Source organism: Thrips palmi, unplaced genomic scaffold (assembly GCF_012932325.1).
Source record: "Thrips palmi isolate BJ-2018 unplaced genomic scaffold, TpBJ-2018v1 HiC_scaffold_19, whole genome shotgun sequence".
Taxonomy (NCBI): domain Eukaryota; kingdom Metazoa; phylum Arthropoda; class Insecta; order Thysanoptera; family Thripidae; genus Thrips; species Thrips palmi.
In genome coordinates, this window is record NW_023144628.1 from 6,691,486 (window position 1) to 6,704,133 (window position 12,648).

Consider the following 12,648-nt stretch of genomic DNA (forward strand, 5'->3'; position numbering starts at 1 on the left):
AATTTTACCCTCCATGCCCGCCGCGCCGCTCCCAGCTGTTCTTCTTCGCCGCGAATTCATGTGCGCGCCATGCGGAGATTCACGACCGGTGTCGTCCTCTCTGTCCCGTCCGCGTCCCCGAGGTTTTTTAAAGGCACTATCTGCAGCCGCCTGCGCTGCACGTGTGTCGCCTGGTGTGTGTATGTGTGTGTGTGTGTTTGTGGGTGCCCCGACTTTTCCAGTGCATTGGCTGTGTGTTGCTCCCACTGCGGTCAGAGTCTGCATGGCTGAGTCCTACCAGCGTGGCACGGCACAGTGGGCCAGAAGACCGGTGGAGGCGGTCAAAACTCTAGAAGCGTTTTCAGCTCCAGAGTCGCCTCACAGGACCCGAAGCGAGCGTGTGGCCCCACCAATGGATTCCTCGTTCGGAGAGCAATCCATTGATGGGTTCGGTTCGAGTACTGTTGAGCGACTCTGGTGCTCAAAACGCGTCCAGGATTTTGACCGCCTCCACCGGTCTTCTGGCCCACTGCGCGCGGCGACAACGGAGCAATGTCGAGCCGAAGCGAGGTGAACGAGGCCCTCCTCCTCTACACGCCCGGAAGGCACATGTCCAAAAGGCGCCGCACGACGACCTGGCAGTGCTGGCACACCGCGCGCCGTGGACAAGAGCGGAGAGGGAGAGAGAGACACGAAAAAAAAGGGAAAGAAAGAGAGGGGGATAAAAAAACGGGGACGTCGCACCGCAGAGGCGGCCAGGACACAGCCTGGCACCGCATATGGAAATCTCGGCAGGCAAATGTGTGCGGATGGGCTGAGGTGCCGCGACGTTTTTACTCCTAACTCAGCGGCCGCCCCGCCCCGCCCCGCCCCGCCCCGCCCCGCCCCGCCAGCTCCTCCTCCCTCCTCGTTCATTCTCCGCTTGGCACGGCGAAAAATGAACGTCACCGCCAGGTTCCCCCAGCACCGCGCTCGCCCATATACCACCGGCACTTACTTGCTGGAGCCACCAGCAGCAGCCTCAGGCAGCCTCCGGGCGGGCGTGCCGCTGGAGCCTGGAGCCCGCCTGGAGGCTGCCTGGAGGCTGCCTGGAGCGTGACTCGCGGAGTGGCACGGAGTGGCACGGAGTGGCCTCGGAGGGGACTGCATTTGTAAAACAACACCCCGCAAGTGGCGCTGCCGCGCTGCGCGCCGGGGGGCCAAGGCGCCCCGCCCCGTGACTTGGCACTGGCAACCCCTTCGCCCGGCGCTCCGCCGCGCTCCGCCGCGCTCCGCCGCGCCGTACCGTGGCCGCAGCCACGCCGAGCGAGCGCGCCCCGAAATTAAAAGGTGGCTGGGCGGGGCGCCTCTCCATAAGTACCCCGAACGTCCCGGCCGGCCGCGGAGCATTTTACGGCGATGTCTTGATTCATCATTCATGAACCGGGACGCGGTGGTGGTGGTGGTGATGGTGGCCGTGTTGGTGATAGTGGTGGTGGTGAGGCCCCTTCGCGGTCCCACCAGAGAAATACGGCGGCGCGTTTTTAAAAGTAACGTCATTTCGCCGCCCCCTGGCCGTGCTTCGCCGCGCTTTCCTTGCCGCCGCCTGCAAGCGAAAGCCAGAAAGCCTCGCGGATGCCAACCGCGGACCACATTATTTCTCAACCCCCCCCTCCCCTCCAACCCCCCACGCGATACTAGTCGTGGATGGAGGTATCAGGGCCCAAATGGGTTCTGATGCCGGTAAAGTGGGTTGCGGCGGACTGGGATAGGGACGGCCGGGCGAAAAGGGGGGGGGGGATAACCAGCTGACTGTCTCTATTATCTGCGGCTGATACTGACTCCGCCCTCCCCGCCGAAGCGTCTTACTCGAAGCTCGGCGATAGCCACTGCCTCAAGGCTGCTGCCACGCTCACGGTCACGTTCACATTCACTTCCGGTCCCCCCCCCCCCTCCATTTTCGTTTCGGCCACCGCCGTTACCCTGCGCGCCCCAGGCACCGTCTGGCAATCCCAGTGCCGAGGAGGCCGAGGAGGTCAGCAAAGGTTGCGAGAACCAGGGAACACGAAAAATGAAACGGCTCGTCCGGTAAATAGAAAACACGCCTCCGTCGTTTAATTTATTTTGAACCAAACGGACAGTAGTAACAATGATACAACGAGACATAGCGCGTCGGGTCACGAGCACAGCGTGACGACGCGCTACAGACATATTTACAAGTCATGTACAGTCACAGAGATAAGTCGAACAGAGTGGGAGCGGCAGCTCGATGGAGCAGTTTTCTCCTCTTTTCTTTCCTTGTCGCACAGCGACCGTCAAAGCGGGACCCCGGTTCGGTTCCAGCCGTCGCAGCGTGGAGTCGTCCATCGTAGAATGGACATTCCAGTCGATAACTCAACGTCCAGCACATGACGCCAGAGTCGACGTTATGCCGTCCACACACACAGTTACACACACTAACACTAGCGTTCTCTTTCTCTCACCGACTCACGCACACACACACGCCGACACTCATGTGTCACGCTGGGGGTCCATCAGCACACAGTCGACCTTTCACAGACCGGGGGTGGGTAATTAACCTGATTGGTTGGCACATGGAAGGATGCGCCATCTGGCGAGGAAAAGTAAAAAATAAAAAAAGAACGAAACAACAACAGAAACTTTGACAACACAACATCAACGCGCGCGCAGGTGTTCGATTGAGCGCTGTTCAGTTTATATCCTCTCAAGAGGCGCCGTTCGAGCTCCCCCAGCTGCCCTCTCGCTCTCGGGCCCGGCCGGCCCGGCCCTGAGGTGCCTGCTCTCAGCTCGGGTAGAAGTCGCCGCCGCTGTAGCGCCTGGCCAGGCCGGCCAGGCCGGAGCGCGGCACCCAGTAGGGGTGGTCGGGGCTGAGCGGGTTGAGCCCCAGCGGGACGCCACCCGACTGCGCGCCGCCCGCCAAAGTAGCCTTCTTCTTGAGGATGGACTTGGGGTTGGCGCCGGACAGCGAGTCGCACGTCTCCTTCATCTTGGCCAGCTCGCTGTGCAGCGTGCGGTACTCGTCCAGGAAGCGCTCCAGCTGCGCGGTGTGGTAGTCGTAGCGGTCGTACTTGTCGAACGAGCCTGGCGACGCCACGCCTGCCACGCCCTGCGAGTACCTGCCGACCAATTGGCCGTGTCATTCCACGTTCGCGTCATGGTCGCGAGAGCCAAAACAAAACACCAGTGGCTGATTCCAAAAGACATTCTCGTCGCTGTCTCTCTCCCACCGTCACAGGCCGCCCCATGAGTGCGAGAGAGACAGAGCGACCAAGACGACTCTCTGAACCAGTCAGCAGCAAGCAAAGTAAAAAGAGAGGCACCTCTTGGAGGACGGCCCGTTGAGGCCGGCCAGGATGGGCGTCTCGCTGGGCCGGTCCCTGCTGGGGGACCCCGGCAGGCTGGGGTTGCGGCGCGATGGCCGCGTCGCCGCGCCGTGCGCCGCCGGGCCGTGGGGCGAGGCCGCCGCCAGCGAGGTCCCCGCCAGCGAGGGCCCCGCCAGGCTGAGCGACGACGACGACCTCTGGTGGAGCAGCGGGTACGCCGCGCCGAGGCCCGACAGCCCCGAGGCCGCGAGCCCCGAACTCGAACTGCCGCCCGACGACCCGTACCTGAGTGAGTAAAGAAGAGGGTGCGAGGGTTTACGCCGCACGGGAATTCTCCCGGCACTACACTGAGAGAAGCAGATGAAGCACGAACCTCGAGTCGGCCAGCAGCGGTGACTCGGAGCCCCGCCTGCTGCCGTGGCCGCGGTGGCGGTGCGGCCGCCGAGGCAGGGTGCCCCACAGTCCCGCGCGCAGCCCGCCGCCGAGGCCGCCACCAAGGTCGCCGCCAAGGCCGCCGCCGAGGTCGCCGCCGACGCTGCCACCGAGGCTGGGCGGCAGCGACTCGGGCTGCGGCTGCAGCAGGTCCGGGAAGGGGCGGTCGTCGGCGCCGTCGTCGCCCAGCAGCGACGTGTACAGGCTGCCCCCGCTGTCGCCCAGCACCTGCACACGGCAACGCACACCGTCACGAACCGGATCCACAAAGGGTGGCGAGGTCGAAAGGTAGTTGCGCAGAGAGCAGCGCAGGATTAAAAACGCTACACAGTAAAAAGTGCTACGTCAAAGTGACGAAGACGTCGGTATTTTTGTCAACCACAGAGGTATTTTCCCGGTACGTAGTGCACTACGAAAAATAAACCTACCAATTACTACTTTTAGTCAATACTTTCATTTTTCGAGAGAGCACAAGGAGGGCCCGGGCCGGGGCCCTCGCGACGACGCTCACCTTCTTCCTCATGACGTGGTGCCGCGGCCCGTCGGGGACGAGGCCGTTCCGCGGCAGCAGCAGCGGCGCCAGCCTCGACTTGGCCGCGGACTTGGCCTCCGCCAGCGCGGCGCCGTCCGCGGGCAGCCGCGGGACCGCGTCCACCTCGCGGGGGGCCGCGTAGCTCCTGTGGCAGGCGAAGACGCGGTGAAGCAGGGGGCACAGTGGGCCAGAGGGCCGAGGGAGGCGGACAAAATCCCAGACGGGTTTTTGAGCTCCAGAGTCGCCAAATGGGGCTCAAACCGAACGTGTGACCCCACCAATGGATTGCTCTCCGGACGAGCAATCCATTGGTGGGGTCGGTTCGAGTCCCCCATCATAAAGGACGCCGTTCATGTCGCCGAGGGTGTGACGCCGACAGTGAACTAGACGCTCCCCACCTGATCCCTCAAGCCGCGCACCAAAGCGAGAAATGCGAGGCGTGCGTACTTCGCAGCTTCGCGACTCCACTTGAATAATTTCGAGCCTAGTGGCTGCAGACGGGGCAAGTCCGCGCCGCTCTCGCTCCACGCGGGGCGGGGCGGGGTTCGGTGCGGTCGGCGGTTCGGTTCGGCGCTGCGGCACCGCGCCACCCAGCGCTTGATGAATAGAGTGCGTTCCATCTGGAAGACGCCCCCGCCCCCTGCCCCCGCCCCCTGCCCCCGCCCCTGCCCCCGCCCCACCCCCATTGCCTTCCTCCCTCGTTCCCCCGTCCGCAGATAGCAGTAGAGGGAAGGTGTGATTTATTAGAATAATCAGGCCCCGTTCGAAACACGCCAGGCTCATATCCACGGCCGCGGAGCAGGCCAAATTAATGCACCACGCTCCCGCCGCGCCACGCGCCACCACGCGCCGCCACGCCCCGCGGAAACTACTCGAGATTTTAGATCCAATTAATTATCGCAGATCCGGCCGGCGGCGTGGAGGAAGGTGCGGGGTCACGTGCTCGATGGCGTCCTGGCGCAAAGTTGCCGCCTCCGCCAAGTTGGCCCTGCCTCTCGGTGCTCGTCGACGCCGTCCTCACCTGGCCTCGGAGTGGTGGCTGCTGAGTGTGTCGTCCGAGGCACCGCGCGGCGTGGGGATCCACGGGCCGCCCGCGTTGCTCGCCGTCGGCGTCATCTCCACCTCGGCGTCGTAGCCCACCTCGTCCACGTCGTCGTCCTCGTCGTGCGTCGGCACGCCCCGGTAGCGCCCCTTGGCGCCGCCGCGGCGGTGCAGCACCGCCATCTGCAAGCAGGTCGACATCGAGGACACGCGATACTACAGCGCGCCCGACGGCCCCGTGGGGAGGGGGAGGTAGGCGGAAAGGGGAGGGGGGAGGCCACCGCAGTGCGCCTCCTCAACTTTGATCGCCATGCGTGAAATCGGTGAAAATGGGAGGGAGCTGTGGGTGACGACACCGCGCAACCCACCCGGCCCGTCCATCAACTACGTCACACTCTAGACCGTGGACGGGGAGGGTCAACAAACCTCCCGTTGCGTGCGGCGCGTATCGGCGATAAGAAAGATTCGGTTGGAACGGGGCGACGGAGAGGGACCTCTCTCTAAGGGTGTCGGAAACGGCCTTTCTGAAATGATTGCAGCTTCCCCTACCTCCGCCTCCTTCCTGTCGGCGACGTGGTTCACGCTGCTGGTGGCGGTGCGCGGCTGCGGCGGCGCGGCCGGCTTGTGGTTCATCATCTCGATCTTCTCGTAGTGGTTGGCGTCGTCGGGCCGCAGCCGCGACATGCGCGCGCCGCCGCGGGCCTGCTCCACCCACAGCGAGTGGCGCTTGCGCAGGCTCCAGAGGCAGAGCGCCACCAGGCAGGTGGACAGCACGAAGAGCAGCGCCACCAGCACGCTGGCCGCCACCACCTTGCCGGACAGCGGCGCGTCCTGCGGGGCGGCGCGCCGACTCACGGACAGCGTCACGCTGGCGTCCACCTTGCCGGCGCGGTTGTCCGCCACGCACACGTACACGCCCGCGTCCTGGGCGTCCAGCGCCACGATCGTCAGGTTGCTGGTGTTGGTGCCGTTGCGCACCAGCAGCGTCTTGCGGTGCGGCAGCGCGAAGGCCTGCGTGGCGTTGGCCACGGCGCGGTTGCGGAACAGCCAGCGCACCGTGGGGCTGGGCGCGCCCTGCACGCGGCACGACAGCGTCACGTTGTCGCCCTCGGCCGCGTGCTTGGCCGCCAGCAGCGCCTCCACGCGCGGCCCGCACGCGAAGTCGTCCAGGTCCAGGCGGTCCCAGCCGCGGCCGCGCAGCCGGCCCGGCGCCACGCACACGGCCGGCACACTGGACGGCACGTTCTTGCGCAGCATCCTGGGGAAGGCCGACCCGTCAGTCACAGTCTCCGTCTCGCTCGCACTCATGGGGCGCTCCAAGGGGTGCGAGAGAGACGGAGCGACTCACCAGTTCCGGAAGGGCCGCAGCGCGCACGTGCAGTTCCAGGGGTTGCCGTCCAGCTCCAGGCCGTGCAGGCTCTGCATGTCGGCGAACGCCTCGGGCCGCACCGTGCTCAGGCGGTTGTGGTCCAGCTTGAGCCACTCCAGGCTCTTCTCCAGGCCCAGGAAGGCGCGCGCCTCCACCGAGGCGATCTTGCAGTCGGACAGCTCCAGACGCACCAGCTGCGGCACCTGCAACAACGCGACGTCCACGTCAGAGTCCAGGGTGCCGAACAGCGACTCCGGAGCTGAAAACGCGTCTAGAGTTTGGGCCGCCTGCGCCGGTCTTCTGGCAAATCCACTGGACGCCCTTGCCTCACCTTGACGAAGGCGTTGGTCTGCACGCGCTGGATGGGGTTGCCGCTGAGGCGAAGCTCCCGCAGCTCGGCGATGCTCTCGAAGGCGTGCGACGGCACCGTCTTCAGCTCGTTGTGGCTCAGGTCCAGCTCCACCAGGTTGATGAGCAGGCGGAAGGCCAGGGCGTCGATGGCGGCCAGCCTGCACCGCGCCAGGTACACCTTCTGCAGGTTCACCAGCCCCGCCGACGCGAACGTGTCCTTGCCCAGGCTGGCGATGGCGTTGCCCGTCAGGTCCAGCAGTTGCGTCCCTGGCGCACGGAGAAGGCAAAATTTGGCAGGCCGCCTCCTCGGGGTGCTCTCAACGACGTGTTCGGGTACTCACCGCCGTCAAGGCCTTTGGGCAGCGCCTTGAAGTTGGCCCCGCGGCAGATGGCGGACTCCTTGCCGCCGCGCCACTTGCACTCGCAGTGCTGGGGGCAGTCCGCCGCGCCCGCCACGGCCACCGCCAGCAGCAGCAGCAGCGTCAGGCACCGGGGCAGGCACCGGGGCAGGCACTGCAGCATGCTCGGGCCCCCCGCCGGGAGCCCCCGCAGCGCCGCGGCGCCAGGCCCCGGCCTCGGCGTGGCCCCGGCCTCAGGCAAGCCGCGGCCCCGGCCCAGGGAGCCTCAGGGCTGCCATCGGGGGCCATCCGCGCCCCGCTCCTCGCGCAGGCCGTGCTCACGGCCGCGGGCCGCGCACCACCACGGCGAGGGCCTCGACCATGGCGGCGGCGCCACCACGGCCCGCGACCACGGGCGCCGGCGCGGCATCACGCCACCATGACGGCCTGCAACACCACGAGGCACGGCGGTCAGACGCGCAAGACATAAAGACAGCTAATGTGCAGGGGAGTCGTCGTCGGCGACCCCGCGGGACGGACGTCACCGCTCCGACCCACGTAGCCGCAGCACTGCAAACAGAACGGACGGGCAGACCGCAGCACTACAGGGAACGTCCTTTAATCAGCCCTAAAGAGCGCGGCGTGGTTCATCTTATTGGACAGACGGATTTCGCATGGACAAGGTTGCGGGTCTCCGTCACACCCAAGGCCGCGGCGACGAAATTTAGCCAACGAATAGGCGTCCTTGATGCTGCCGCGCAAGAGAGCGAGAGAGAGGGAGAGAGAGAGTTACGAGGCACGCGGGCCCACCTCGCGTGGCGAAAGTAGTTTCTTTATTTCTCTTCCCGTTTCCGGGCCGTCGCGCGCGGGCCGCGCCGTCCTGCGCCGCACACTGCAGGCGGCCGCTGCACTCTGCCAAAGTACCGCGGGGGCAGCGGTAGCGGCGGCATGCACTCCGGGCTATTGCTGTGGAGATGCACCGCGTTTTGAGAGAAAACGGCCTTGCGTGTGAGTGTGTGTGTGTCTATGTGAGTGTGTGTGTGTCTATGTGAGTGTGTGAGTGTCTATGTGTGTGTGTTTGGATGTGTGGATGCAGTGAGCGTCTATTTGCGTGTCTAGCTGTGAGTGTGTGTGTGTTCAAGTGAGAGGGGGAAGGAAGGCTTCTGCTGTTATCAGTCACAATAAGGACGCGGGCCCGTTCTGCGAATATCGACAAACACGGCGAATAAGCGCTGCTCTCGAAAAAAGAAAGAGCAAAGTGTATTGTTAGTCGGTGGACCATAACATTGTCGGCGGCACAAAACGACAAGTGAAAGGCTATACCACTACAGAGAATGGGTTCGATAGGATTAATCATTTCTCTTTCCCGGCAAGCAAAGGTTTAAGACAGCGCTTTGTGGACAATGTTGTCACTAGCTCATTTTGTCACCGAATTGAAGTGCCAAACCGTGTATCAAACACATCACCTCCGACGGTTAGAGAGTCGACTGCTTTAGAGCCACTCAATTCGACCCAACGTAAATGGGTAGACTTCAAGTGACTCAGTGTAGACTTCAAGTGACTCTCGCGTTGCCAGCACAGCAGCCAGTCCAAACCAAAAATACGAGGCTGCTCCACTGGCGAAAGTGGGGCGGCACGATGTAAGTGCGGCTCAGCCAAGCGCGCGGACCAAGTTAGTGCGGCACTGTCCGCCGCGTCATCAACACATGGCCGCGCGCAGCTACGCGCAGCGTGCTCGCCGTGCCCGCCGCGCTCGCGCGTGGATGGCGCCCCTCCCTCCTGGCTTTGTCGCCCGCCCTGGCGGCCCTGGCGGCCCTGGCGGCCCTGGCGGCGCCCTCCCTTCCCATCAGGGATGCAGCGAGATGTGAGCTAACTTGTAAAGACAACACGGAGTCCGATGGAGGAGCCTCCGCCCCCCCCTAATTTCTCCTTTCGCGCGAGAGCCTTGGCTGGCACTACCCTCGACCTAACCCTTTGAGGCCCTCCTACCCCCCTCTCCCTTCACCCCAACTCAAGCTGCTCGACTTTGACCGAAAACTCAATAACAGTCCAAGTTTGAGTTGTCTGTCGACGCATTGTGACTCGGGGCGGCGACGCTACAGTGTGACCCCCGCCCAGTGGCGTGAGGCGATTCCCAAGCGACGACTTCTGTCTCTCTGTCCCTCTCCCCTTCCCCCTTCTCTCACTCTTTTCAGCGACTGTTGCGTTTTTCATGCGAGAATCGCGGTAATATCTGCCGGCCGCCAAATAAGTGCAACTAAGCCGCCTTTCGCGCGGACCGCCGTGGTAAAGCGGGAAAAATGGGGACCTCGACCCCGGCGTGCACCGCGTGCACCGGGCAGGCAGCCAGGCGGGCAGCCCGAGCAGCCGGCCAGCAGACTGACTCCGCGCAGCGTTTCGTCGCGGTCTCCCTTGCACCTACCAGGGACCTACCACAGTGCGAGCGAGAAAGCACTTCTCTGCGGCGGCCGTGGGGCGGCGCACCGCGGGAACGCAGCAAGCCGCCGCATGCGGTGCCTCAATAGCGCCTCTCATTAGGCCAACCGATAAGCACCTCGTCCTCCACCGCCAGATTCAGATTCAGGTTCAACCGCAATCCGTCGTCAGGCGCGCGCGCCGCAGCGCCGGCCGCTGCCGCCGCCTCCAAGACCCTCCCGGTCCGCCACAACGACGCCCCCCGACAGAGCCCCCGCGGGGCCCTTCCTGCGGCCGGCTGGCCTGGGCTGGCCGCCACTGCACCGTAAATGAGAAACTTTGGCGGCTTTGCCCTGGCCGCACGGCGCGCTGCTGCAGGACGACAAGAATGGCCCGGGCCGCGAGGACGGCGACGGCGCTCCGAGTTCGAGGCCGGCCAGATTGTCCGCGTGCAGCGTGTGTGTGTGAGTGTGTCACTCACGCTCACCCACACAGGCACACACAAGTGCACACTCACATTCACACACATGCACACACACACACACACTAACAATACACGTGCGCCCGCCGCTCTCCTGCAGGCAGTATGGCGTATGGTAAACTCCACAGTGCATGCATATTCGAGTGTGCACTAATTACACAAAGGTGAGATGAGAGGGAAAGGAGGGGAAGAAGAGGGTGGATGGGGAGGGGGCGGAGGCAGGTGGAGAGGATGGAGGGGGAAATGCACAGCCTGCTGTATAAGCAGCCATGGAGAGTGGTCTGAGTGATGGGGGTACTGGCGGGTACTGGTGCGGGTGCTGGTGCGGCTGCGTGTGCGGCCAAGTGTGAGGGCGGCCACGCGTGCGGCCACGCGAGCTGACACGCGAGCTGACACGCGAGCTGACACGCGAGCTGACACGCGAGCTGACACGCATGCGGCCACGGGAACGGCCACGTGTGCGGCCACGCGTGCGGGTGAACGGATTTCGGCGGGTCTGGGCGAAAGGGTTCTACCTGGAGGGGAGAAGGCCAGGGCAGAGAGGATCTCTAATTAATGGTGCTGCCCAGTGTCATCGTGCACCCCATTACCTTATCGAGTGGCGCCGAGGACGCCGACGTACTCGATCGTGTTCACAAGGGCCTGGAGCCGGGGTCGGGACCGTCGGGACGGAGGAGGGGGTGGGGGCCGAAATGAAGGCGTACCTGCTGAGCAATACGACTCAATAGACTGAATCACACAGCGTCCCTCGGCACACTTCATCGCACTCCATCCCTCTGCCGAACTCGCCGGACTCACAGACACGCACACACACCCAGAGACGCGTGCGACAGGGGCAGGGCCGCTGGCCCCGGCGCGCTCCACGCCGTCCACACCCACCGCGCTGGGTCCTGGGAGGGAGTGCCTCCCTGCGCCGCGCCCGGGCGGGGCCCTGCCGTTGGTGGGGCCTGCTAGGACCCGCCTGGTGGTGGGTACCTGCTGATGGTGATCCTGCGCTGGACCTGCCGCCGCACAGTGGGCCAGAAGACCGGCGGCGTGTTTTCAGCTACAGTCGCTTAATGGGACTCGAACCTAGCGTGTGACCCCACCAATGGATTCCTCGTTCGGAGAGCAATCCATTGGTGGGGTCACACGCTCAGTTCGAGCCCCATTTAGCGACTCTGGAGCTTAAAACGCGTCTAGAGTTTTGGCCGTCGGCGTGGGTCTTCTGGCCCACTGTGGTGATGGTGGTGGTGTGGCCCCTAGTGGTGCCCCTGGTGGTCCCTGACCGGCGCCACAGCTTGTTTGTCAGCTAAAAATAATTGCGCGAGGGAGGCCCGGGCCGCCATGCGTTGCGTTGCGTGTTTGCTGGCGCAATGTAAGGCGAGGCCGTCCCTCACGACGCCTCGGACGCAGCCCGGCCCGCGACGCCCCGCGGACGGCTCGCTCGGAGGCAGCCCCGCCCCCCAACCCGATGCGGGGCCGATCTGCATGCACACACGCTTCAATTTCGCACAGTTGTCGAAATAGACTAAGGCAATATTCGGCAGTCAGGCCGCGGTGGCGTTGCAGGGTAGCACGGTGGCGCGGAGACCGGGGGGTGGTAACTCACATGTCATGTTTCATGCATGAGAGACACCGCCCCGCCCCACTCCCCCCGCGTCGTAACGCCGGGTACCCGTTACGGGTCCGCGTTTTTCGGGGCCCGCTTGGGGTCCTTAGTTTCGCGTGTGGGGAGACCAGGTGAAATTGTGCGCCAGTTGAGGTAAACTTCGAGGTGACTCGGTCGCGGAGTTGCGGACCAAAGAACATTCAAATGAAGCTGATGCTTCCTGATTAACTTTCTGACGTGCTGCCTGGTGACTCTACCCCTCCCCCTTTTTCGTGCACCCAGTCATACACACACTGGGTCTCCTTTCCCTCCTCTCTCTCTCTCTCTGACAAACACACACACGCGCACACGCGCGTGCGGGCGACGCATTTCGCAGAAGTGGCTACTGTTGTTCCTGTTGCTGACACAATCAGTAGCTCCCCCCCCTCTCTCTCTCTCTCTCTCTCTTATCGCCTCTTCATTCGCTGGCCACTCTTCCGCGATCTCGGTTCTGCCTTCCTTTCTTTAAAGGAGAGGCCGGCAAAGAGGCGAGCCGGGAAAAGAGCGCAAAGCAAAAAGGGCAGCAGACACAATCCGATAGCAATGAGTATCGGCACAGCACAGCCTGTGCTGTGGATGACGCTCCGGAATTGCACACGAAGGAGGCGGCACAAAGCACTGCAACTTGTCTACCTGGATAACCGGCGAGAGAGAGAGAGAGAGAGAGAGAGAGAGAGAGAGAGAGAGAGAGAGAGAGAGAGAGAGAGAGAGAGAGCAAAAAATTGTTTGGAAGTGTGCTGTCTCGTTTGGTCCAGCT

General features: G+C 63.9%; 1 protein-coding gene across 1 annotated transcript; it reads right to left on the reverse strand.

Moving 5' to 3' along the window:
- Positions 1-2,047: 2,047 nt before the first annotated feature.
- Positions 2,048-7,549, reverse strand: LOC117646283. The gene is made up of 10 exons (XM_034387126.1): positions 7,369-7,549; positions 7,008-7,294; positions 6,656-6,879; positions 5,832-6,565; positions 5,359-5,480; positions 4,714-4,733; positions 4,246-4,411; positions 3,676-3,962; positions 3,300-3,587; positions 2,048-3,095 (listed from the first exon to the last, which is right to left on the reverse strand). Exons 1-10 carry the CDS (start codon positions 7,547-7,549, stop codon positions 2,762-2,764), a joined length of 2,643 nt encoding a protein of 880 aa, XP_034243017.1. The 3' UTR covers positions 2,048-2,761.
- Between the last annotated feature and the right edge of the window lie 5,099 nt (positions 7,550-12,648).

Excerpts from the sequence above, each read along its gene's own strand:
- LOC117646283 (XM_034387126.1), bottom strand. The coding sequence starts at position 7,549 with ATGCTGCAGTGCCTGCCCCGGTGCCTGCCCCGGTGCCTGACGCTGCTG. Across the intron at positions 6,880-7,007 it reads AGACCAACGCCTTCGTCAAG|GTGCCGCAGCTGGTGCGTCT; the intron begins GTGAGGCAAGGG and ends GCGTTGTTGCAG. Across the intron at positions 5,481-5,831 it reads GGAAGCTGCAATCATTTCAG|TGCACCGCCGCGGCGGCGCC; the intron begins AAAGGCCGTTTC and ends AGATGGCGGTGC.